Here is a 24912-nt window from a genome sequence, read left to right as displayed (position 1 = left end):
TCCCAAATTCATCTGGCTACTCTATGCTAGGAGCTTTCATTTAACTGCCTAGATTACAAGCACAAACACAGAAAGCAAGAAAATGTGTATGTCATTTGCCTCCTCCACTGTCCTGAACACAAGACTGTCCGATGGGAGCTGTACATCCGAGGTGACTGTCACAGATCGACAGAGCTCTGGGTTAGTGCTGGCAAAATTTGAAGAGACCCACACCATTACTTAGTTTTTTTCCCTAGTGGCTTATGTATAAAACCAAAAATCACACAAAACCCCCAGAGCTTCTCCTTTGCCAGCTGCAGCTGTGTATCAAGGGTGCCAGTTTCATCTCGCAGTGGAAATCAGGTGTTCAGAAGTGGTTTGTGAGTGAACAGGCAGCTGGGGACATACTGGGAAGAGCCAAAGGCATTAAGTGGTACCTGTCAGAGAGTTTCTTACTGGGCAGCAAGAAATGGAGGTGTCCGCACCACTCACAGTCACTCGTAGAAAGCTTTTCTTTTGCTCCATTTTCCTCACCTCACCTGGATTTGTGTAGTCCTTCTTTTGGCAACTTGCCTCCACCGATGCAGTTCAGGCACTGCCCATCACTGCAGTGGGCCACAGGTAAGGAGCACGGCTCAGTTAACTGCTGCCCAGGCCCCAACCTACAATCCAGGGATCCGTTCATCCCGAGCCCTACAAAACTCCTTTGAGACCAACTGATACTGAGTTCAGTTAATGCTGGCAGTGCACACAGGAACCTGCCTCGCAGACTGTGGCATGCTGAAGCACCCCTTGAGTTCATTTCACAAAGTGGAAGTAGTTTAGAAGTCTAACAGGGGCCCTGACCCCTCTGTGCTCAGTTCCCAACAAGTCCTTAGCAAGCTACAGGCCCTGCCCCAATGAACTTGCATTCAACAGGAACAACAAACGGGGTGGCAGGGGAGATCAGCAGCCAAACGAGTTAACTGCCCCATGCTCAAACCAGCTGTTGGACGTAGAGACAAAAGTCAAGTTTCCTGAGGCCTGAAGTCAAACATATTCATGGCTCATTCAACAGCCACCACAGAAAAAGGGAAACAAAAAAACCCCAAAACCCCCAACCAAGCCCATATATATACTCTTGGAGCTGCTCATTCTGAACATGGTCTATACACTAAATGAAAATGCTCTGAAAGAGGATTAAACAGTAGTTCAGCACTGCACCTCACTCGGTCCTTCCCATTTTAGTGCAAGCAGCACCGTTCTTTATATCAAACAGATGGAGCAAAGGGAAAACTGAACCCATAAAAAAAAAAATGGAGTAGAGGTTTGGTAGGGATTTTCAGTAGAAAAAGGTGAGAGCCCTTGTTACTGCCGTGGCACCCAAACTGTGCTTTTTACATGCTCCCATGTTCATTTGTTGAAAAGATACTACAGAAATACACCTTGGCCAACATGCACGGAAGGGATAAAGCTTGCAGAAGATGATAGGAACCAGGGAAGCAGTAAAAAGCCAGGAGTGTCAGAGCTAATGATGAGATGTGAGTAATGTGGCTCTAAAGGCGCTGTCAGTAGGAAGAGAGGACAAATACAATGAAACACAGCTGTGTGACGTATACTCCAGGGGAATCTTTATTAGATGGCTTATGTGCACTTTAAGCACACCTGACTGCAGTGCAGATTCCCACACATACTTACTTGGGAGGGAGAAGGTTTCCACAGATCTCTGCACTGGCCTGGTTTAGGTGAACTGTTCTGTCCAGTACCCACAAGTTGTCTGGCTCATCTGCTTCAACTTGCTTTTGTATTTGTTTCCCCAGTCCAGAACCTTGAGGATTTTATGCTTTTAGGTCCCCAGAGCCTATTCTGCCCAAGCTGTCCTGGTCCTCCAGCCCCCCAGCACTCTCCCCGGATGACAACTCTCTCATCTCATGTATGCATCAACTGCAGGAGAAAAACCCTGCAACACAAGAGGGAACCTACATGGGTCAAAAGAAACCATGGTTTTACTGCCTTGAAAGGAGGTCAGATTTGTTCCAAAATCTGCTCATTTCTGTAAATATCAGACTCAACACATGCACCACCTCTAAACACTAGTTTTGCTAGCACTGTCTCCGAGGAACCCATTCGTGTATCTTTGCTGTTGCTTTCTCTACAACCCTTGCCTGTATAAACTCGGATGTGGCAAGCAACGAGATACTCTTGGCTACACCCAGAAAAAAAGTAAAAGAACATGAGACGATACATTAAGACCATAAGCAGACACAAGAGTCACAAGTGGTGCTACCAGGTTAACGGCTCTGGGTGCTGCTAAGTTCTGAACTCGTTTTGCACACACGAGTTCCACTGACATCAGTAGGTGCCCAAGAAATTGCCAGTGAGTAGAACCAACACTCAGCTCCTACCTGCCTTGCCCATGAACTCAAGCTTACTACAAACAGACTCTTCAACCTCCAGCTCTTGCAGTGTGTAAAGCAGGGATCCCGTGCTGCTTAATTCAATTTGGCAGATAACATTGGTGAAAGGCATTGATTTCTTCCCTCACTCCCCCCTTCTCTTCCATCAATTTTCCCAGATAAGAAGCCTGTGGCTCAGACCCTGCTGGTGACGGATGCCTTGTAATTGCTTTGAATGGATTATCACCAGACATCTAGCAGGCATTTACAGTGCTACAGCTGTAATCAGAAACAGTCTCACCCAGTAGAAGGGCTCTGAGGAAGAGACATCTGTCTCTGTTGCCTCTGCCTTGTCTCTCTGTTCGTGCATTAAGCCTAACTTTATGCTTTTAATACAGCAATATCTAGGACATCCAACTGACATCAGTGTCCAGAGAGGCTAAGTGCCATTCAAAGCCCAGTAACCCATCTCGGCTTCTGACCAGGCTATGAGAGGACTGTCCTTGTGCACTGCTAAAATCCTGCATTTTGCTAAAGAAGTATCCACCTGTTTCAAAGGGGAACATTACCAAAAAACTGGGAAATCAGAAAATACACAGTCTGTTCTGGCAATTATTGGCTAACAGACATGAGATAAGACACTTCCTACCTCAGCTCACTGCTGCTTTTCTCCCTCTGCCTAGGCTAAATTGTCAGAAGTTTGCTTACAGAGATGACAGTGACATTCTAATTTGCTATCTGGAATTCAATTTGTATGGCTGGGGGAGAAACAACATGAATAAGGAAGTGCAAGAGACTGTGACATAGGAACAAAATGAAGCACTTTGATCTACTGTATCTTGTATTAATTGTACAAGCATATGTAGCTGCCCAATATCAAGAGGCTGTAGATCCACGTCCATGACTGAACTTAAACTGAAAATTTGATCAACATTAACCAAGTTATTGACCCTGCAAAGTTTCATTAGGGGTAAGATAAGGAATAAGCCTCAAGACATTTATCTGATTGTTCAAAGACTCTTGTGCAGCATCAGCTTGGTCAGCCTACGTAGGACACCTACATGTGCAATGATACCCTGATAAGGAAGGCTTTCATGTTTAGTACAAACAGTCCAAGCTTCAGGCTTTCAATCTTTAATTCTAACTAAAAATCAATTCTACTTTGAAACAAGTCTCATCTAACACTGTGTTCCAGCAAAAAGCTCCCTCTGCTATCTTTGAAAACAACACAAAACCTTTCTTGGAGTTGCTGTCAGTGGTGCTTGGATCCTTCCCGGCATGCTCCATACTTACTTGTCTAACAAAACACTGAAGGGGCTCATTTTAAGTGAAGCTAATTTCCCAGAGCTCCACTGAATGATAACTTGGAATGCTTCATACTGGCTTATTACATGTGCAGAAATTGACTGATATAAAAAGGGAGCTCTTTTAAACATCACACAACACAACCAGTAACACAAGAATTCTTCACAGTTTCTGCACCTTGAAAAGCAGAATGAAGGTGGGGAAGAGGGGCTGGTGGATTTGCCACCACCATGTGTACAAACTGACTGTGTAGGGCTTGTGCAGCTGGGAGATAACGTGCTTTGCAGGTCACTGGCTCTTAAGCACTGTGTTATCTCTCTGTAACATACACCTTGTTATGTCTCACTGCTTAATTACGGCCGATATGCAGGCCATAATATCGCTTATCATTAGTCAGAGGATGACAATTACAATATAAGATTAAACTGTTTTCTTCTTTTCTTCAGCCAAGTCTCTGTATGACACTTCCTTAGCCCAAGAAAAGATTTGCACATGCAGAACAAATCCATATACTAATTGGTTCTGTGCTCCTCAAAATGATGTATAATTTGGAAAGCTTGTGTTGCATGATGAACTCAGTACTGCACAGAGCCTACCCCTGAACCTGCAGGGTCAGCTGGTCAGCTACAAGCCTGAAGAATCTCCAGACACACAATAAAGACAATGGGATGTTGTAATCCTCTACATGGAACAGGTCCCAGCCTGGTGACTGTCAAGAGCAGTGCCTCAACTTGCAGTAAGCTCAGGCCTTCCCTTCAGTCATCACTTCCAACTCACCTTCTGCTCTGTCAGCTTCACCCTCTCTTCATTCGTCTCCTCCCTGCTTTCTAAAATGGCCTGCTGGTGTTTTAGATGCTGTGTGTCAGAGGCAGAGGCGCAGCTGCATGCACCCATCCTCCCTCCACTATCACATTACAATGCACTGCAGGATTTTGGGGTTGAGTTCATCAGAACACTGAAGTACATACTTGATTTGAGAACAGTGTCCCATGCATCCCAAAGCCTTTCTGCTTTTGCAGGGCTTTTGTTTCGCAAATGGACACAGTTAACAGAGATCCTGGAGTTGGGAAGCAGCTTGGAATACTAGACTATTAAAGGAGCAGCAAAAACTGCAGAGTCTGCTCAAGCTGAACTGTCACTGAGTAGCGACAGCCTTCTCAAGAAAAACAGATGTGTTATTCTGCACAAACAGCCCAAAGACTTAATGATGACTTACAAATATTCTGCACTAAAATCCACGGTGGCCTGAGAGATTTAACTACTCATCACCAACAATAAGGCTTAAAGACTGAGGAACAACTGCATTTCTCTACCTCTGCTAAGCATTTACAAGACTCCCTCAGAGCAAAAGCCTTTAACTCCTGAACATAAATGTGATAACATACAGTTGTGATGACTCCTAATGTCAGAGGTCAATGGCTTAAACCTCGTGTCCTGTAGTTTGTCAACTCCCATTTATGCTGCCCAGCACAACACTGGCCCATAAATCTTCCAAAAATGTGTTCTGATCTTTCACCTGCAGTGGATTAAAAATAGCCCAGAGCAAAAGCTTTTAGCATTTTGTCATAGCAATCTCTCTGTCAAATGTGATAGATAGCCAGCTACACGGAAAAAGAATGAACCAACCCGGAGATCAGATAATGAGAAAGTCTGAATTACACCTGAATTCACCCCTGCTGGAAATCCCCACTGAGCTCCCCCACTGGGCTGGTGTGCTACAGCAGGGGACAGGCCATGAGACTCATCCAGTATGGCACTGCTTTCCTCCCTTTGATTTTTCATTCAGACCTCATAGCAGACTCGCGAGTTCTGTTTGGGGTTTGCACCCTTCAGGCACAGTTTTGGCCAGAATGCCCATTTCAAGTTTTACTTTAAAAACATAATCCCTTAAGGACAGGTGCTCATTTTGGCCATCCAGCACCTGGAGAGCTCTTCTGAACACCAGCTGCCTAAAGTGAGTCAAGTTAAAAGCCAGACAGTGAATACTCTAAACAAAACCCCTTCCTCTGCTGAGCTTGTTGACTTACTCTGTTGTTGAGCCTTGAAGCTCTTCCTTCTAGGTATCTTCTGGTGATCTTATAGAATCATAGAATAGTTAGGGTTGGAAAGGACCTTAAGATAATCAAGTTCCAACCCCCCTGCCATCGGCAGGGACACCTCACTCTAAACCATATCACCCAAGGCCTCGTCCAACCTGGCCTTGAACACTGCCAGGGATGGAGCATTCACAACCTCCCTGGGCAACCTATTCCAGTGCCTCACCATCTTGCAGCAATGAAATGCCTATCACCAGTATTAAAGCATGTAGCACCTTTTCACTACCAGTACAATGAGAATCCTGACAGTAAACTGTCCTGATCTATTACTGTGAGCCACTAGTGGTTTCCTTCCAAAAAGAAGGATAAGGCTGCGATTTCTACGTGTTTTCACTAACCTAATTTCAGCCAGTTTTGACAATGCATTAAATACCAATTTTACTGCAAGTTTCTGTGGTTTTGTATCATCAACACTTTAATGAAACCCTCCTAAGAGGACTTCTAGCCTTGTTTCTTAAAGGAGCTAAACTAGTATGAAAAAGCCACAAGATGCACTTAACTGTCAGAAGCCTACAACAGAGAAGATTCCTTCTGCATTATGTCCAGTCTTTGGCTAGGTGCAATAGTTGAAGTATCAATAAATACAAGGACGAGATGCTTGAAAGCAAATTGATTTTTCTAATGTTATAAGGTGGTTTAATAAAAGGTATTGTCTATCAGTGTTAACTATGCTTTACTTGTATCTTTAGGTCACCACAGCCATGATTGCAAAAGTGGAATAAATGTCCAAAGTGTCCAGGAAACTAAAGCTTCTGAAGCCACAGCTGCTTCCATATTTATTGAGAATGATGCACACTTTCGCAGCAGTTTGGGAAGGCTGGAACATCTGTTTACCAGACACCTGTATCACATTCTACCTCTGAGTAGTGTGCTAAGTTTTAAAGAGTTACCATGTTAAATCCTGCAGTGGTGCTAAATAAACTGCACTGCAAAAGCTGAACAGAACTGCTCATAACCCTTCTCTCTTTCCTAGGCTCCATTGCATTGTTAGATGAAAGAGAAAATAAAGGAAAACCTGTTTAGCATCATTATACTGAACTATATTTGTGATTTCTATTACTCATGTTTTGGTATATTGTAGTTTATATATGTGTGGGTAGTCTCTGAAGGACGGAGTTGAGTATGAAGTTCAGACCCAGCCCCAAACCATTTGTGACATAGACAGATGTATCAAACAAAGCAGCTGGAGAAGGAAAGGCATTGAGAAAGGAAGGCACCGACTCTTCCAGCACCACCCAGGTCAGCACTGGGAATACAACACATCTCCTCCGAGAGCCCTCCAGTGCCTTCTAGCACTGAAACTGAAACTGGCAGTATTTTTTTTTAGGCAGTATTGCCCACTTTCTTCCAGCCACCAGTCAACATAATACCTTCTTACCTGTATTCTTAAGATAAATCCCAAAGGCATTGGAGACCAAAGGGCTCTGACAAATTCCAGCTAACGTACACTGAACAGCACAAGTGCAAAAGGAGGCAATTTCCTGCCTCTACTCTCAGAGTTACACAGGGTCTCACATCTCTGCCACATCATGAGAATCCAGTGGATCCCAGTAATAGAGGCCAAGACATCCTGTCCTCTGCTTCTGTCCCCATGCTTAATCACACATTGTACTAAGTTTCCATTTATAAGTAGTTTATATGGAAGCAATAAACTATTCACAGATGTTATAAGCATTTTACAGGTCAGGACACTACACACACTAGGGTTAACAATTATATACTAAAGCAGCTATTAATCATTTACAAAAAGTATATGAATTGAAACTCAGCATTTACAATGTATAATGGCTGTTATCCTGGCTGCCACACTGGAGATGGGCCCAAGGATCTCTGCAGTTCAAAAATCAACCACATATCTGAGGGTAGAAACAGCCCAGATTCCCAACAGGAAGCTGTGACAGGCTCACACCTACCACACAGTGGATTCACAGAACTAGTGAATGGGAAGTTAACTAAAACTCTTTCTCGAGTAAACCAGAAAGTTGCTTCTTCAAGAACATATCAGATGTCTTGGTCCTGATTTTTTCTTATCTACAGTTCAGGTGACCAAAGCAATCAGATGCCAGGCACTCACTGGTACAGACAGAAATGGCTGCACTGAAGGAAGGCAGGCAGGGATATTCAAGTCCCTTAAATTTTCAGCATCTTGTTGTGATTGGTGCTTTTCTTGCATATCTGGAAGTATTTCCTGCCCACTTTGGAAGGATACAAGTATCCAAATAGCTTTATTTCTTTGATGCTTTCAGTAGGGTAAGTATGAAAGTCATAAGTGGTACTGGTATTTTCATGCACCTCAAATGCAACTCTGACACAAATGATACCTGTTAATCCAGGAAATTTTTTAGAGGAAAAAACCCCAAACATATTCTCACCCCTCTTTCCCCAAAGACCTGGTTTTCTCTCTTGCAAGCAGCTGGGACTCTGGGGAAGCAAAGCCCTAAGCCATCTGGCAGAAATCACCAAGGCAAGGTTTTGACTCACTGTCACAGGTCATGACCTACAACCACTGCCAGTGTTCCAGGGTTTCTCGCTCCTCGACTTCTCTTCCCCAAAGCAAACACAAATACAAACTGGAAAACTCCTGAAGCAAAGCTCTTCCCTCCTGGGGCTGAATGTCTGTCACCTCTGCAAGAACACACTTGGTAACAACTCCACAGTGATTGGTTAGCTGTCAATCCCAGTTACATCAGCGACTACAGCAATACTGAGCAGTTGAGGTTGGAGGGCAGGAGGACAGGTGACTCAGTATTCCTTCCACTACATTTACTCCTTGATTACTAACTGTGTTAGCAGACAGCACTGGTGTCATCACTGGGTTTCTATTCTATGGATGACTGAATATGGTATAAGTGCATGTGATTTGAATTCACACTAAGGAAAAAGAATCCCAGGGAAAACCATATTTCAATTATCCATAAGTTATCTTCTTGCATGAAATCTGAGTTAGTGAGAGCTTACAATGCAGTGCATGTGCACAACAGCACTTTCTTCAGCACATTTTCCTATGTCAATATTTTTCATGTTTCAAAACTTTGCGTACTACTGGGAAACTGGTGCTTCCTGTTCCAATATCACCACCTGCAATAGGTGCATAGAGCTATGCAACATCAGAACCTATTTCCATCTTGACAATTACATTCTATGTATGCATCCTAAAAGATATATACTTATAAGGTAAGTCAGCCAACCTCAAGTTCTAATCTGAGGAAACATTTAAGCATATTCTTAACAAAGGAAAAGACTAACTGTATTACCACTGAATTGGACTATACCCATGCTTAAACACTTTTCTGAATGGAGCCTGTGTTAGCATATGGGGCAGACTAGTCTTTAATGTAACCCTGGAAATACAAGGGTCCAGGCTGCATTTGTGCACTCTGATAAGCGCTAAACTGATAAAGACTTAACCACACAGGCTCTATGCGTCACTGAAGACAGTGTGGCAAGTGGATATTACAAGGATACTGCTTATCTAGCTGGGAACAAATGAAAACTCATTCAAAGAACTTGGTGCTTTAGAGATAAAAGCTGAGGAGGTCTTGTAGGGGGCCAGGAGAAGATGAGGTTATCACAGCAACAGGCAGGCTTAAAAACCCACCTCTTTATTACAGTAGCAATTAAAAGATAAAATTGCAGACCTCCAAAAGATGTAGAGGTGTCTCATTTCAATTTAAATCATTGGCCAGTGAAAATATGGATTCTCGTGGCGTTGACTGTAAAGCGTGATCAAATTTATAATACACCTTTCTAAGAAATTGTCTGTTCCACGTTAGCTTTTCATGAGTTGTTGGAACAAATGAATCTGCAAACCTGTATCTTATAAAGGAAGGAATCATAAGGGAAGCACGCTCATATTTAATACAGTCCCACACACAGAGACAACACCTAGAAAGCATATTGTAATCCTCAGCGGGACAGTGCCACTGACATATTTCAGGAGGTTGTCTACCTGTGCTCAGGGGGCCTGCAGATGCACCAAAATACAAGCTAGTCTGGTAAAAGGGTTGCCAGAAAATACCCTGCACAATCTGAGAAAAGGGACACAGCACGGCTGGGCAGCTGCTAACAAAGATCGAAAGCACCATCTCCCTGAATGCTGCTCACATGGACCCTTCTACAGGGATGCAGGGAGAGAACATGCGGCCAAGTGTTCAAGGCTGGAGCACAAACCAGTGAAGCAGCTAATCTCACAAGCCTCCGGGCTCAAGAACAAGCTGCAGATATGTAATTATGCACCATATCGGCATTTATCTGACTTGAACTCATTATTCCAGGCAAAGTTAGCTTTGGTTACCCAGGAGCTTTAAAAGAAGCAAAGAATTCAAAGTTATCTTTGACTTTTGCTAGAACTGGTCTGTGCACGACTGGGGAAGCTGCAGTGCAGTTCAGAAGCTGTAGGCTCAGCTCTACAGCACTACTTTCTAAAGAATGCTGTCCAGAAACATCTTACTTTGATTTTATAAGGCTCATCTCCAGTTTCACGCCACTGTGTAACTTAGCGTAACAGGGCAAAGACACAGAAAAGGCTGGCCCTCCTCTCATTTGTTAAAAATAAGTTGATTTATGAAGTGCCTGTAATGCCATAAAAATACTTTATAAACATTCTTTGGTCACTTAAATTTTGTTCTCCAGATTCTAATTCAAGCTTTTTTTTTCTACCCCAAGAGCCCCTTGTTTTCACTGACAAATCTGAAAAGTGCTTTTGCTTCTGTGATGGAATACCAGTTCCAAGCAGGAGTCCAGCACCACAGAAGAACCCTTTGGTTTGGAGCAGGACAACAGTTAAGACATCTTTGTTCATCCGTCATCTGAAGAATGCTGATGTCTCTTCCCAGCTAACTCAGTGGCAGCTACAGGGACCCAACACCTTCAAAACTAATGCTCAATATCTTTCCAAATTACGCCACTGACGATTAGCTCTGAAATTTTAAACAAAATTATTTCCCTTCTCAGACATTTCAGGCCTAAAGGAAATGTAAAATAACCTTTTCTTCCTCCTAGATCTGTGACGAAGTCCAAGCCCTGCAGAAAGCCTGCTTTCTCACCTAGTGAAACAGCACTGCCCAGTTTCATTTCCCCAGCACTGAAATGCTTCAGTTGCCTGCTTTACAGAAGAACTGCAGCTCTGAGCTAGATCCAGGGGTTTAGGTTCTCAGGAGGTTTATTTCCCACAGCTGCTCTTCAGCCAAGCTGTGAACAAACCTGAAAATTCATTTGAAAACCCTCTATGGTTTGTCATGCTTTCACAATTACATTACAGCTCTTTCCTCAACATTCAGCACCACCCCCTGCAGGGAATTCCCCCGCCACATGGGTAACATTTACCAGGAAGGCTTGTAAACCTTGACGAGCATTTCATCTCCAACAGTGCAAAAACTGGCTTTCAAATAAGTCTGGGAAATTTTCTTTTACAAGCTCTGTGATTTTGTTATGGAAGCTTGGCCTGTTGAAGTTCTGCTCTGTGAGCTGGGTTTGGAGCCCACTGAAACAACTGGAAGGACTCACATTCATGCTCATGGGCTCCAAACCTTCAAACTGCTCAGGTCTGTCACTTTGCCAGTGACTCTGCAGGGCTAAGACTGAGGACAACTATCCTAGGAGGCTGAGTTAGTGGCTGGGGTTCTTGATGTCAGATCAATGTCAGATGAGCCACTCCATTTTTTCCCTTCCACTAGATAAGACCAGGGTGTGCAGGTGTCAATGTAACAGTGTTGGACTTAACTCATCACCAAGTTTTGTTTACATCAGTCCTCAAGTCATCACTGAGGTCACATCATTTGCACCTCAGAGTAACAGTCACCATGGAAACCAGTAAATTGACATCTGCTTGATGTCTTGGTTTAAAGGAGCTGTGAAGCTACTCAGGCAGAAAAGCCTCCTGCAAGCGTGCAGCTCCTATCACTGGAATGGTTATTCCCTTCATGTCTCACTTACATATTCCACTTCCCAGCTTTGCCCTGTAACTGGTTCATCATCTCCTCTAACCACACCAGATGCTCCCGTTCACTAGGATCACTCAGGCCCATTTACTACCAATTCTTTGTTATGGGGTTAAGATTCTGCCAGAGACTAACATGGAGCCAACCCTCAAATCCCCACCCCAGAACCTGAAGACAAACATACTCATTTTGAATTCATATTGACAAATCAAGCAGATTTCAAGTTATTCAGAAAGTGTAAGCAAAACCTTGATCCTGGTCATCATATTACAATTATATACTAGAAATAAAATATATCTTATTGTATTAAATGCAAGTCTAGCTATTTATCATCAAGGTAATCAATTGAGACAACTGTAAAATGCAGAGCCACAGGAACTGTTAGTTTCTGACAAACACATACAAAAGATGCCCACAATCTATATATTGAGTCCACATCTATTTCATATTTTTACAACATACAAGTGCCTGAACGGTACATTAGCCACTACCCTGCATTTCATGGACCCTCAAATAAATACAAAGATGAACCTAGGACACTTCTTTCCTAGATTAGCTCTCAAAACTGGAGTCTTTTGAGGGTGGGATCTTCCAACTACATAAGAACATAGCTCTAGAAAAGCACATCTTTGATCTTTCTTTAAAGCCAGCACATCACAAAATAATTCCTACTGTTCAAAGTTGATTACATATTCACACACACTGCTGCATAAAGTTCATGACTATGAACACCATTTTAAATGACCACAAGTATTTCTGCCTGATCGAAGGCAATTACTGAACACAGAATGGGCTACCATGACACTTGCTGGAGTGCAAGTTAAAACAACCACATGTAAATAGTCTCCTGAATTATGTTCAATGGTATTATCCCATTCTTTCTCTGAAACAGGGTGACTGCAGATACACTCCTGACTGGGAATTGACTCCAGCTTCAAATCCTACCTGGGAACAGTTCAGAAAAATACCAGCTGGCATGGCCAAAATTCTGCCAAAAAACATTCCAGCACTTCAGTAGTAAAGTATCATATTCCACATTTGAGGAACATTCCTGGGAACATTCCCAGGCATCCTTGATTTTATTAGTATGGACTCAGCCTAGGATTTCCAGATGCTTACTAGAATAAAGTTTTGCTACTGGGCCATTACCTTCTGAACAGAGAACCCACCCAAACCAAAAGAATGGCAGAAATTAACATTACAGTTAAGAATTCTTCCCAAAAGGGATTCCAGGGCCAGTTTGGAACAAGCACCGTTCAGCACTTGCCAGAAAGCCGTATGCTCATTAGACCTTCATTTTACACCCTCGCTTTCTGATTGTCCTGGGATAAACACAACAGCACTTGTAGATTCCACACAGCCACCACTGGCACAAGATCTTAACTTTGGAATTCAAAAAGGGATCTCAAAGAGCCAATCAATAGCAGCTGTAACAAGAAACACTGAGGAGTGTCTCTGCTAGTGAAAGCACAAGCAAAACAATGCTTCCTGCCCAGAAGTCTCCAAAGCTTCCCTTTTCCTGCTTTTCACCCTCTTAGTCCCTTTCAATCCATGCAACAAGGGTGTGATTTTAACAGAGAGAACCCTGCTGTAGCTGTCACACAGCTACATCTTCGGCTTGTAACCAAAAGTTCTATGGAAACAGTGTAACACTCAGTGATGTTTGGGAAGGGAAAGGGATCGGGAGGAATCAGGAGAAAAGGAAAAGGACACAAAGCATCTTTTACCTGACACTGCGTATCTGTTCTAGTGTTGCTTTCATTTAGCCAGCATGAAGAGAAACACTGGGTAGGAGCTGGCACCACAGCCTTCCTCACAGCCTTAGTGGAGGGAGCATCCTGTCTGTTGTCCCCTTCCAATGGGTCTCTATGCAACTCCTGCTACACTCACCTCGACCTGCTAGATATCCATCTGTGCCCTAAGACACAACATCTTAAGGTCACACAACATTTTACATAATTCCAGTAGATTTTACCACAGCCTGGGAACGGATACATCATCATAACTTGCTTCACAGCACAAAATTAAGGTGGTTTTGGTTCATGTTTTTCTTGTGTGTTTTTTAACATTCCTTAAATAATTTGGTTAACAAATCACACAGTTGAAACTTCTGCAAAAAAGCACTATCAGAGAAATGTATTCACAATAATTAATCAGAGTGTGAAACATTTTCTAGAGAGAAACAGTCTTGAAATGGCTTAAAAACCTTGAGAAGTCTTTGAAACAGTAAGACAGAATGTTTGTTTACTTCCTTTGATTTCTAATTCCTGGTCTACTTGGATAGCATTTTCAAGAGGTTTTTATTCCTCCAACTTCCAAAGCCACAGAAACTCAGCTTTTTAAACATGAAGCTAACAGTCCTGTGACATGACTATAGAGGGGGGCTTGACAAAAGCTCCCAAGTATCGCAATGTTAAAAACCAAAGACTTGGCAAAATACCTCAGATTTGAGGAGGTGAAGAAATACGAGTGGCACAAGACGGACTTGAACAGCTGTACACACTTCAGCTCAAGATTTTAAATTTTCTGTCAAAATATTGCAGTGAAAAACCAACATTCTCCATGGAAAGCAGCTATTTTTGGTGAAAATGCTATTTTATCAAAACTCTATTTTCCATTAAACACAGTTTTGACAGAAATTTTTCAACTCTCCTTATTCAGTGTTATGCTCTGTAGTTGGAAATGTTAGCAGTTTTTTAGGCTGTCTCTACAACTGCAAAGATTTATAAGGACTTGGCAGAGATGGAGAATGGAAAAAAAATCTGATGTAAGACTAAGATCTCTGTCCCTTCCTATTACACACAGCCCTGGAAATGATCTTTAGTGAAGTTTAATAGAATACATGACAGTGACACAGCACAGCAATGCTGCTGCAAGAAACCTGTTAATATGTCCTTTCATGGCTTTTTTTTTTCCATTGGATAGTACTGGCAAAACATCTTTCTTCTATTAGTAAAGCAATGGAGTCTTTCATTTTGGTTTACTGAACTAGGGGGTAATTTTTCACCTAGTCAAGTCCTGGTACCACTGGTCTGTGTGCTGAATTTGGGAGCCCTGTAGATGGAGTTGCACCTTCCTCAAATCCTAAAGAAAGGGATTCAGTACAGGACTATGCCTACTTGTCTTTTGGAATTACGCAGGACTCCCTTGGCTGTGCTCTGAAGGCAGGCTGCTGCTGCTGCCTGCTTGTATCATGTTACAGCTCAGTCTGAAGTGAAACTGGGGGGAGAAAAAGAATCAGCATGTGCAAATCAGAGGTATTTTGAAAATCAGAAACCTGCTATTGGGGAAAAGGAGAAAGAAGGTGGAGAACTCCTGAGCACCCCATTTTCTGTAGCGCTTTTGGTTTTTAGGCTTTCCAAAATGTATTTACAAGGTTTTGGGGCTCTGCAGCCTCCCCATTGGCTGCTGAACCTTGCCTAAATAAGCAAGCACTTAGGCCAGGTTAGACAGGGCCTTGAGCAACCTGGTCTACTGTGGGTGTCCCTGCCCATGGCAGGGGGGTTAGGCCTGGATGAGCTTTAATGTCCCTTCCAACCCAAACCATTCTGGGATTCTATGAACACAGCTGATCTCATTAGTAATGAGGCAAAAGAGAAGCTACAGTCATGACCTTCACCCAGCTCAGTCCTGGTCTTTGCCTGAGACTGAGAGAGCCACAGAGTCATAGCTGCTATGAACTAGTGCAACATGAGGGTCAGTGGAGCCACACAGTGTCACAGCAACTGAAAATGTGCCCTGGATTTTGCTGCCAATATTAGAATACATATTTCTCATGCGCTTCCTTTCTCTTCATCCCCACCTCAGATGAACTTATGTAGTCATGATTAGTAGCAAGAGTACCCAAGCTCCCATTCGGTGACTGCAAGACAAGAGCCAGTCTAAGAGATCTTTTCAACTGGACACACTTCCTCATACAGCTAATTTGCAAGACAGGCATATGTCAGCAATAGTAACCCATATACAGAACATTCTGGACCTAAAGAAAACAGAAAACCAAGTCTGAAGGCAGATGTGAGAAAAGGAAGGTTTCCATATAACATCTCTCTCTGACTCCACTAACTAAAAAATAATGCAGGGAAACAACAGCCTGCTTCCAAATCAGAGGGATGTGTACACATGAGCACACACAGACGCATATAGGATTTTTGCTAACTGTCTCTATGGAACCCCTAAGTATCCACCAACATTAATATAAATCCTTCCTTCCTGCAAGCCAGCATTCCCCAGCCCGTTCCATCTCTCACTTCCCCCACAAAAATGACAGACTGACTCTAATCTCCCACCTGCATAAATCTCCTACAGACAACCACAAATATTTTAGCTATGCTGATTTATGGAAGCACGAGCAAGACTAAACCAGGAGATCCATCCTCCATGCACAATGACTGATGGTTTGCTGCAAATCTTTCCATTTAAAGCACTGTCACTTTTGCAGCTCCATAGAGAGAGAAAAAAAAAGAGGAATAAAATAACATGCAGTAATGTAGCTTATGGCAGCTCCTGGGAAAAAAGCATTTGTGCAACCTGATTTCTTCCAAGTCCTTCTGCACAAATTCCTTCCTGCTAACTGAAGAAACTTGATTTGAGAGCGGATGTAAGAACGGCTGCAGGACTCTGCCAGCTCTCCTCCAGCCATCCCATTTTCTGACTTTAAATGACCATGGGAATCTTGATTTTCAGCCAATGGAAAGTTGTCTTTTGTACCCATGAATTGAAAGAATGAATGAAAACGGGGACTCCTTACTCGGATTCAACTATAGCAGAAATCAGACTGTAGCTTCCGGCTCCAGAATAATTAACAGCAAAAAACTCCCCAAATCCAGTGGACTAAGATTTGAAGGCCACGAGGCACTGGGAACATCCCTTGACCTCAGAGAATTTCCATTACAGACAGGATTAGTCTGACAAGAACAAGACCAGGACCACTGAGTTTACTCATGGCAGAAAAACAAAGGACACAAATTGTGCACAAGAGACCTGTCAACATCTGGTTCAGCCTCTCCATGCTGTGTAAGGGTGCCACAGAGGCAAGAGCTTACAAAGGAGACTGAACTCATCTAGCTCCTCTGAGACAAGCTGTTTTAAGGTTTGTGTTTTGCACCAGGACATCAACAGGGGCAGATAATGCTGTTGTGGCAACACATTATTACTATTCTGCCTGTTGCAGTTTCAAAGAGCTGGGCTGAGACCTGAAGTCACAGAGCAAATAAAGGGATTTCTGCATTCTCAGCTCCACCAACACCATTTTCCTGGCACTTCCTCTGCACCTTCTCTGCAGTGGGCTGTCTCTTCCATGCAAGCCTGTTGACAGCCACAGTTTCACCTGTTGTCACAAGCATGTCAGTAGTAATGTCTAACTGAACAGCTGCATGCTTTCTGCTCTACTGCAACTAATTGACTAGTAAGTAAAGCCTTACAGCAGGATTACTGACCATACTCCTTTTGTATGAAATTTAATTGACTTACCAAAAGTTCTGCTGGGTTACAAGTAATTTGTTTTCACATCCTGGCTCCAAGATACTAGCTGGAAAAAAAGAAAGAAAGAGGGTTAGCTGGTTAAGAAGAAGAGCAACGGGTATTTTATATCTTTGGAATGCATGTCTGAAATGCAATGGTTATTTTAGGGCATGTTACATTGTCTACACGGTCTATTACATGGAATTCTGGACTCAATTTCCTCTCCAGGCTCTGTGAATAATCACTTCCTTTTTCTAGACCTTAACTTCCTCAGTCAGTAAAATGGGGAAAGTTACACATGCTGTCCTTGGAAATGCATTTAATGACAAACCTTTATGTAATGGCTAATTGTGCAATATCACGAATAAAGGAGGAGAAGACCAGCTGTCAAGTAGCTTGGGACATATCCACCCTTATCAGTGACAAAGTTATACATGTTTGCTTTAGGTTCCTCATTCAAAACTCGCAGGTGGAACTTGAGAATACTTGTTCTAACAGGAAATTTTGCTTTTCCTTGCTATGAATCAAACCCGAAATGACACACTGGTAACATCTTGTACTTGTTCTTACTGGCTTGTAAACCCAACTCAAGGAATATCCTTATTTGAGAAGGAAAACAGAAAATCCCCAGAACTCGGCGACAGACACTCCAATGAGGCCTAAGGCTTAATTACACATGGATCTGCTGGTAAATATCACCTGGATTTTGCTCTAAAAAGAACTTTGTAGGCTGTTTGCAGATTTCCTTGGGTCACCTGCTTGAAGCAGGAAATAATGCTTTTATTACGCAGGATCTTAATAAGAAACAGTATAAAAGGAGGTTAGAAATAGATAAATGAAGATTTTGAAAAGTCTGGCAGTGGGACAGAACAATCGTCAACATGAGGCAGCAGAATGCTCCCTACTTCCCATCCCAACTATCTTTTAGGATGGAGAACTTTTCAGTTCCTGTGTCAGACTGAGAGCCACTGACTTGGACAATCCTGGCAGCTGTTTGTATTTGCACACCTACAGTACAAAACAGTAATCTCTCAAATCTGTTCGATATGGCAGATGTTGGTGACCAGCACTATCACAGACCAGGTGCCCACACAAGGGCACAGAAGCACGACAAGGCTTAAATCAACACTTCCAGAGTGGTACTTTGCTCTTTACATCTCAGAATCCAAGCTGCCTGTCTCTATGGCTGAACTGTGATAGCTTGGTTGGGCTAACGAACACATTCATTCTGCTATGGCAAACAAACAGAAGGCAGAGTCTTGGACAAGCACAAATTTGAATTAATGTACTCTCTGTGAAGTAGCTACCACCAGGACAAAATAAACAGAACTTTGGCTTAAATAGCCCAGACATCAAGAAGAGTTCCAAAGAGGTCTACATAAAAAAACTGCATGGTGGCAACTCAAAGAAGAAAACAGAAAGGTCTTGGTCAAACCACTGAACATCACAGAAACAGAAAAGAAAATAAAAAAGAGTCTACTGCTTTTCTATTTCTGCTAGTTTACTTTTGGACATGTGGGCAATGATTTTAAATAGTTGCATGTAATACTACAAAAGCCTTGGGTTATGTGTGAATCCCTGCATGTCAGAACTGTAGAAAACAGTTGTACAAGAAGATGACCACTATGTGAGAAATAGGTGTACAAAGTACAAATAGGTGTTGGGGTCAGGGCTCAGGACTGAGCCTGCCAGATACAAGAGGCAGAGCACCACTGCTAACAGGAGCCTTAGCTCAAATACTGTTTATCATCTGGAGGGAATCCGAGCAACTTTTGTTGAAAGTTCTTGTTTTTCTCCAAACAGAAAGATCAAGATCAGAACTTGGGTGCACACACACATGCACACCCAAGGTAAAACAAAGGACTCAACATATCTTAAAATAAAAATTACTTCATTTGACAGTGTGATGCCAAGACATGTAGATAAAACATATTTCCATTATAAAATCCATTCTGTCTGCTACTAACATTGTCAAGTGCATTCAGCCTCTTGGTAGCTCAAGATGATTCCATCACCGATCTGTCAAAGGCTAAATACAACTATATGAGACACAGAGTATAGGATGTGATCACTTAGCGTGCATGGAAGCGTGAAAGTAAGCAACATGCTCATGGTAGTGAGCTTAAAGCATTATTTAGCTGGTTAGATCACATTCCCACATGGTTTGTAACTACACATTAACAAGTCAAGACAGACACTCCTAAGTTTGGCACTTTGCAGAAAGGGTTCAGGAGGGATTTTCAGCGACGGCAGCAGCAGCCGCTGGCAGCTCCCTGCAGCTCTGACTGCAAGCTCACAGCTGCATGCGTTGGACAATTAGATGGTGACCCAGCCTAGCTGTGGTGCCGTGTTTGTATGAACATCCTGCAATAGCCCCTATCTCCAGAAAACCAAAGAAAAGGCACAGAACAGGGTTGAAAATAATCATTTGTAAACAACTGAATGGAAACCACTCTTTTATGAGCTTCCTTTTGCAGACTATCCTCATCAAGCCAAGGTATGATGCTCTCTGATTTAGGCCTAGCATGCACTACCTGCGTTTCCTGCACTCAAGCTGCTAGTGCTCACACAGAATGAAGTGGGTGATCTCGCTACTCCACGTTCTGGAAGGTAGAATAGAAAAATGAATGAGTGGTCTACAGTGTCTTCCCAAACTCGACCTCCTTCAAAGAAAAACCACGAAGAGCTGTGGCAGGTTCATGCTGTGAAAAAATTGTTGCTGCTTCCAACCCACCATGCCAGACTGTAGGATGCTGCTGTGAGGTCACCTGAACAGATTCACTACAGAATTCAAAGCCACAAAGTGACCTATTTTATGCCTGATAATGAAATAAGATGCTTTCAGAGAAGTACGTGGTCGCTGACTGCAGGAAAATCTCTGTGTAGTTAACACAGCCCTGCACAAGTTTGTGTTGAAAACTTCAATCGCACAACCATGCTCACTTTTAACACATTACTTGCTTACATGAGAGACTTACCCCATAAGAAGAGACAAACCACACAAGGATGAAACTTACCAGGGTCAGTTTCTAATCTCAGACTCCTGTAAATCAAAGGTGACTCCTTAATCAGAACATTTTAAACCAGAAGTTAAACCAGGCATGTATCTACACAATTCAGTAACTGGCGAGTGCCTGTCTGAGGAGTTCTGGAATTTTCAGAGGAGGTTAGGTTCTGAATTAAGTACCAGGATTTTCAAACCTGAAGCAGCAATTCTTGTGGCAATTCTATTCTTTCTGATGAGTAACCCCTCCACAAAGAAGGTACGTTTTCATGGTTCACCACCAAAAAATTAGGACACGTTTTCCAAATGAGCTCAACTCCCAATTTAGGTACCTAAATGATGCTGAATTACCAAAACAGTGTGTGACAAGAGCTGCTCTGAACCTGTATTCTGATTTCATTTGGTACATAGAAAAATAGTGTTTTGGCAATATCAAGAAGTTTCACATCAACAGGATAGCTCCTTCGCAAGAGATTGCTGCTTTCTGACTTTCTCCAATAACTCCAATTAATTGTTTGTCATTAGAATTTACCACTTGGAAAGATGGTAGAACTTTAAGCATAAACAGACTCTCAATCAGGAGTTGTCAGTGAAGGCATTGTTTCATGATCTACTAAACTTGGAACCTGTTCTTCTGTGGACCTGTCATCTGCTCTTGCTCCTTTTGCTGAGACACAGCAGTCAGCCAGATCATGGAACTCACATGGCAAGGGAAAAAAACCCCTTTGGATTTCAGCCTCCTCATCTTGGTAACAAACAGCACATTCATGCTGCCTGGAAAAGGGAAGGGACAAGAGGATATAATTTGGAGGCAAAGTCAACTTAGACCAGCTTGACTGACAAATGAAACAGCACCCTCAAAGAATAAGAAACGTGGCCCCAAGAGAAGAACTGCTTCTCCCTCTGCTCTGACACTCTGTACCAAAGTAAACACAAACTGTTGGCTGCTCTGTTCTGACAGTGGAGATCCGAGGAACACAAAATACAGAGCCCACACACCACAGCAATCCCCATCTCACTTCTCTTTGTTTCCACCCAAAGCCTGCATGATCTCACTGCTGAAGCATTGATCTTGCTTCTGTGCACAAGATGGGTGGATACTGGCTGACTTGTTAGCACATTTTCCTCATGCTGCTGCGTACACTTCCCTTAGCATCCAATATTTTTGGTTTTGCCTTTGAAAACAGCATGCATAATGGAAAGGCTGGGAATACTTTTTTGTGCAGTGGAGAGGAAAATGTATTTCAAACTGAGCAAGAAAGCTCCAAACACAAGAAGGAAAGGCTCCTGCAGGAAAACTGTGGACAGTAGTTTGCACATGTAGGAAAATTCTGATAAATGGGGAATCTGTAACTTTGCAACCTGGGTTTTGTCCCCTGTATAGGGACCAAGGACACTGCTGGTATGCTCCAGGTCTGGATTCTGCATGGCAAGAGGGCCCGATTTGTTAAGTATCAGCTGAGCATGCATCTGCCTGCTCCTCTCACTGCAGGTTGCAGAACTGATGTTATAATAGGCGGACTTCAAACTGCAAAGAATGGTCCTTCAAACACGAGGGTCAGGTGGTTCTGATCAAGAGAAAATAAATCAGAAAAGCAAACAAATGCACTCAGTGAGCCAAGTTTCACCATGAAAGGCAAGAGGGTCTTTTTTCTCTGCCTGCTATTGCCATTATTATCCTTAAAGTAATGGTTCTGGGAAGGAGATTTCAACATATGCCATAAAAAAGCTGTGGCAAACCTACAGAGCACATTAACCAGAAGGAAGGGCAAACTACTCTGGATGTTCTAATAATGAAATGGTTTAATAACACCAGCAAGTAGAGCTCACTTATAAACACTTTCAGAAGCCTTAGCACTCTCTTTTACTCACTTGAGAATTCCTGACAGCTGTTAAGATCCTTTCCAGCTATCCAATTAGGGCAGAGGAATGGTGCAATTCCAACAATTAATTTCAGAATTTGTCAGAAAATTACAGAAAACCATAATGATTTTTTTTTTCTTTTTAAAGATCTCATATCTGACAGAAAATATTTCTCAGTGAGTGGTAGTAAGGAAACACTTGCACGTGGTGTCCAGGCTGCAATCTGGGTAAGAGCAAAACCACCATGGTTCACAGGGTGGTGGAAGTACTTCTCAAACTAGGAAGGTCTGTTGCAGGTTTTATTTTTGGCTTGGTTAAATGTGCTATATTAGATTATCAGATGTACTGCAGGGAAATAAAGCAGTATAGAACAGAGACAAAATCTGGGCCACTTAATGAAACACCTTCTGTTGAATATTCAGCTACACAAAAGGTCCGTATCCTGCAAACCTCCACAAGGCCAAGCAGAGGGTCTGGCCAGCAAACCGTTGTCTGCATTTATCAATGAGTTCATTTAAGTACAAACTTCTTTCCATCTATGGATAATAGTGTAAGCAGAGGACATACCTCACTGAGAGCCAGGTAAAACAGAGGCCAGCTCTCTGTTTTACTCACAAAGGCAGTTTATGCCTCAGCTCAAGAAAGATTTGACCTCCAGATTTATCCGCCACAAGTACTTCCCTTGCACCAGGTATGTGGCCTCAACCTATAACCCACCAAAAAAGAGACAGCTTGGGAAAGATGGGACATGCAGAGCCTTGTAGGTAAATTTGGAAGGACAAGATCTTATGCCGTGCGATCTTCATTTCTACTATTTATTTGGCTTCAAGGTATTTTTGCAGTATATCGAGAGCTAACATGGATGAGCAGTTTACACAAAGAAAACTCCTGAGCTCAGTTTCTGTCTGTCATACCACGTTTCTTGCAAAATTTGACAGGCCACCCTAATCTCTGCATATAAAGTAGATTTAAATAACAGTTTCAGATGCATTGGAGAGCAAGATGAGCACAGAGGTGAGCTGAGGTTTGTAAAGTGTTTCAGAATCCTTCAGCCACAGGCACTGAAGAAAATATTCAACATGTTAGAAAGATTACAGTGCTCAATAAGCTTTTTTCTATTATAACTGAGAAACTCACACATCCAAAGGACACACCACCTCTTTTCTTGAACCAAATTCATTTCTATTACTACTGCAGTCACAAAGCCTGATGCAGTGCTTACATCCAAGCCCTTGGCCTGTCCACTGTGGTCATCAGAAAAACCTGCCGTTTATTTCTCTACTGCATAATGTTGTAAATGCCAAGAACAGTGAAAGTACAGGGCCTGAGAAACAGGGAATATGCTACTTCACTGTGCAGACAGCTAATACAGAACTGCTTGCAGCAAGGCAGGGAATCATCAAAGATCACACCATGATCTTGGTGCCTCCTACACTGATCCTCATCCTCCCTACCAATGCTCATAGAGCTGGAAGATAGCAACAGCTCCTGTGCTTGTCCAGTGGACAAGGAACAAAAGGCTCAAACAAAATGGCCATGGATGGAAGTTGCTATGTGGTAAACTCCACCATCTCAGCTTAAGAACAGACAGCTGTTCTCTGCATGGCCAAGATACTGAATCTCACTCACAATGCAAGGCAGACAGAGGCATTCTGAAGAGCAGTGAAGAGATCTGAAGATACATGATTTAAAAGGTTGGCCCCAGTGGCATATGCCTGTCCATAATTCCTTCTGCCTTCATCTTCTGAACTGTGTAATAGCGTGTGACTAATATCAGTCCTCCCACTTCTCTAGCCTAGTCATTTCAGCTGATATTTTAAAGTGTACCACACTATGTGCTGACATGCCTCCGCCCTCTGCTAGCTTTCCTGTTCTAGAGAGACAGAGAGAGAGAGTGACTCATGCATCTCTCCTACTATTCAAGCCTTTTAAGCAAATTCAAAGGAAAGTTTTAAAGGTGCTCTCTTGCTTTGGGGATGCTTGGGTGGGGCTTTCTGTTTCTGCATGTGCTTGTTTTGTCAGGTTCTACGTCATTTTCCAATCTCTGTGATGCTGAGACATTTTAATCATTCATGAATCTTTCTGACACTGTCAAACTGCAATTTGGAAATGTCAGGGGTACACACTGGTAAAGGCATTCGTGGATGCCTACAGGAAATGAAATGGAAAAGGAGAAGGATGGTAGAATGAGCTTGCTAAATGCCATGTCTAGCTTGTACTCTATTTGACAGCCATAATTAAAAGCTGAGGTAGTAGAAAGAAGTAAAAACCCTGAAAGAGAATGCATTTTAGACTTGATAGCAATGCTAACGGACTTCAGAATGTGCTGAAGAAAAACAAATACTGCAGATTGTTATTTCAGTTCCAGCATATTTATGTCAGATTTAAACACAAACTATTTTATCACCAACTCCAGGCATCTTCCAGAAATAGCCATATGATGGCTACAAAACCCAAGGTAGAACAGCAATCAAAACGAGCAAAGACACAACAAAATCATCAGGAAACATGGAGTTGAAAGTGCATCTCTTAAGTTTCACAAAACTTGAGCTATTCTGAAGCTGTCAAAAGCAGATGAAAATCCTCATCAGGAAACAGATGAGCTGACACTTTGCTTCTTTATCACGTAGAAGTGTAACACTAATAAAATTATAAATTATTTACTTTACCTCATGTAAAGAAACCTTGAAAGGAATAGAAAACAGCCCTTACAAGCAGCGACTTAGAATCAAGCTAAAGAGCTCTTTGTAAGAACCATGTCATTATGTTTTTAACCTAGGTCCCCAGAGAACAGGGAGAGGAGAAAGCAAGCCATTAGGGAGACCACAAAGCAAAGAGGTCAGCTCACTGAAGTGTGTTTTCTCATAGACCTTTTTATGCCAGGTTAAATC

At 42.5% G+C, this 24912-nt stretch overlaps 1 protein-coding gene and 1 long non-coding RNA gene across 9 annotated transcripts in view; both read right to left on the bottom strand.

Annotated features, from left to right (window-relative positions):
- Positions 1-21187, bottom strand: part of CFAP74 (cilia and flagella associated protein 74) — a 274549-nt gene extending 253362 nt beyond the window's left edge. For all 8 annotated transcript variants that reach the window (XR_009725186.1, XM_061351676.1, XM_061351675.1 and 5 more), the window contains exon 1: positions 21158-21187. Coding sequence is in view for 7 of the 8 variants with exons in the window: in XM_061351676.1 (XP_061207660.1) it covers positions 21158-21172 (15 nt within the window). In the remaining variant the exon portion in view is untranslated. The remainder of the gene's footprint in view (positions 1-21157) is intronic.
- On the bottom strand, positions 2029-5315 carry LOC133211375 (uncharacterized). The gene is made up of 3 exons (XR_009725190.1): positions 5045-5315; positions 3004-3112; positions 2029-2901 (listed from the first exon to the last, which is right to left on the bottom strand). It is a non-coding gene; the product is annotated as an uncharacterized LOC133211375 (long non-coding RNA).
- Positions 21188-24912: the final 3725 nt, after the last annotated feature.

This window comes from Neopsephotus bourkii, unplaced genomic scaffold (assembly GCF_033783945.1).
Source record: "Neopsephotus bourkii isolate Nb327-2 ecotype Australia unplaced genomic scaffold, CSIRO-AGI_Nbou_v1 NB_593, whole genome shotgun sequence".
NCBI lineage: Eukaryota > Metazoa > Chordata > Aves > Psittaciformes > Psittacidae > Neopsephotus > Neopsephotus bourkii.
The sequence above is the reverse complement of the archived record's forward strand: the minus strand, read 5'-3'. Positions and strand labels throughout refer to the sequence as shown.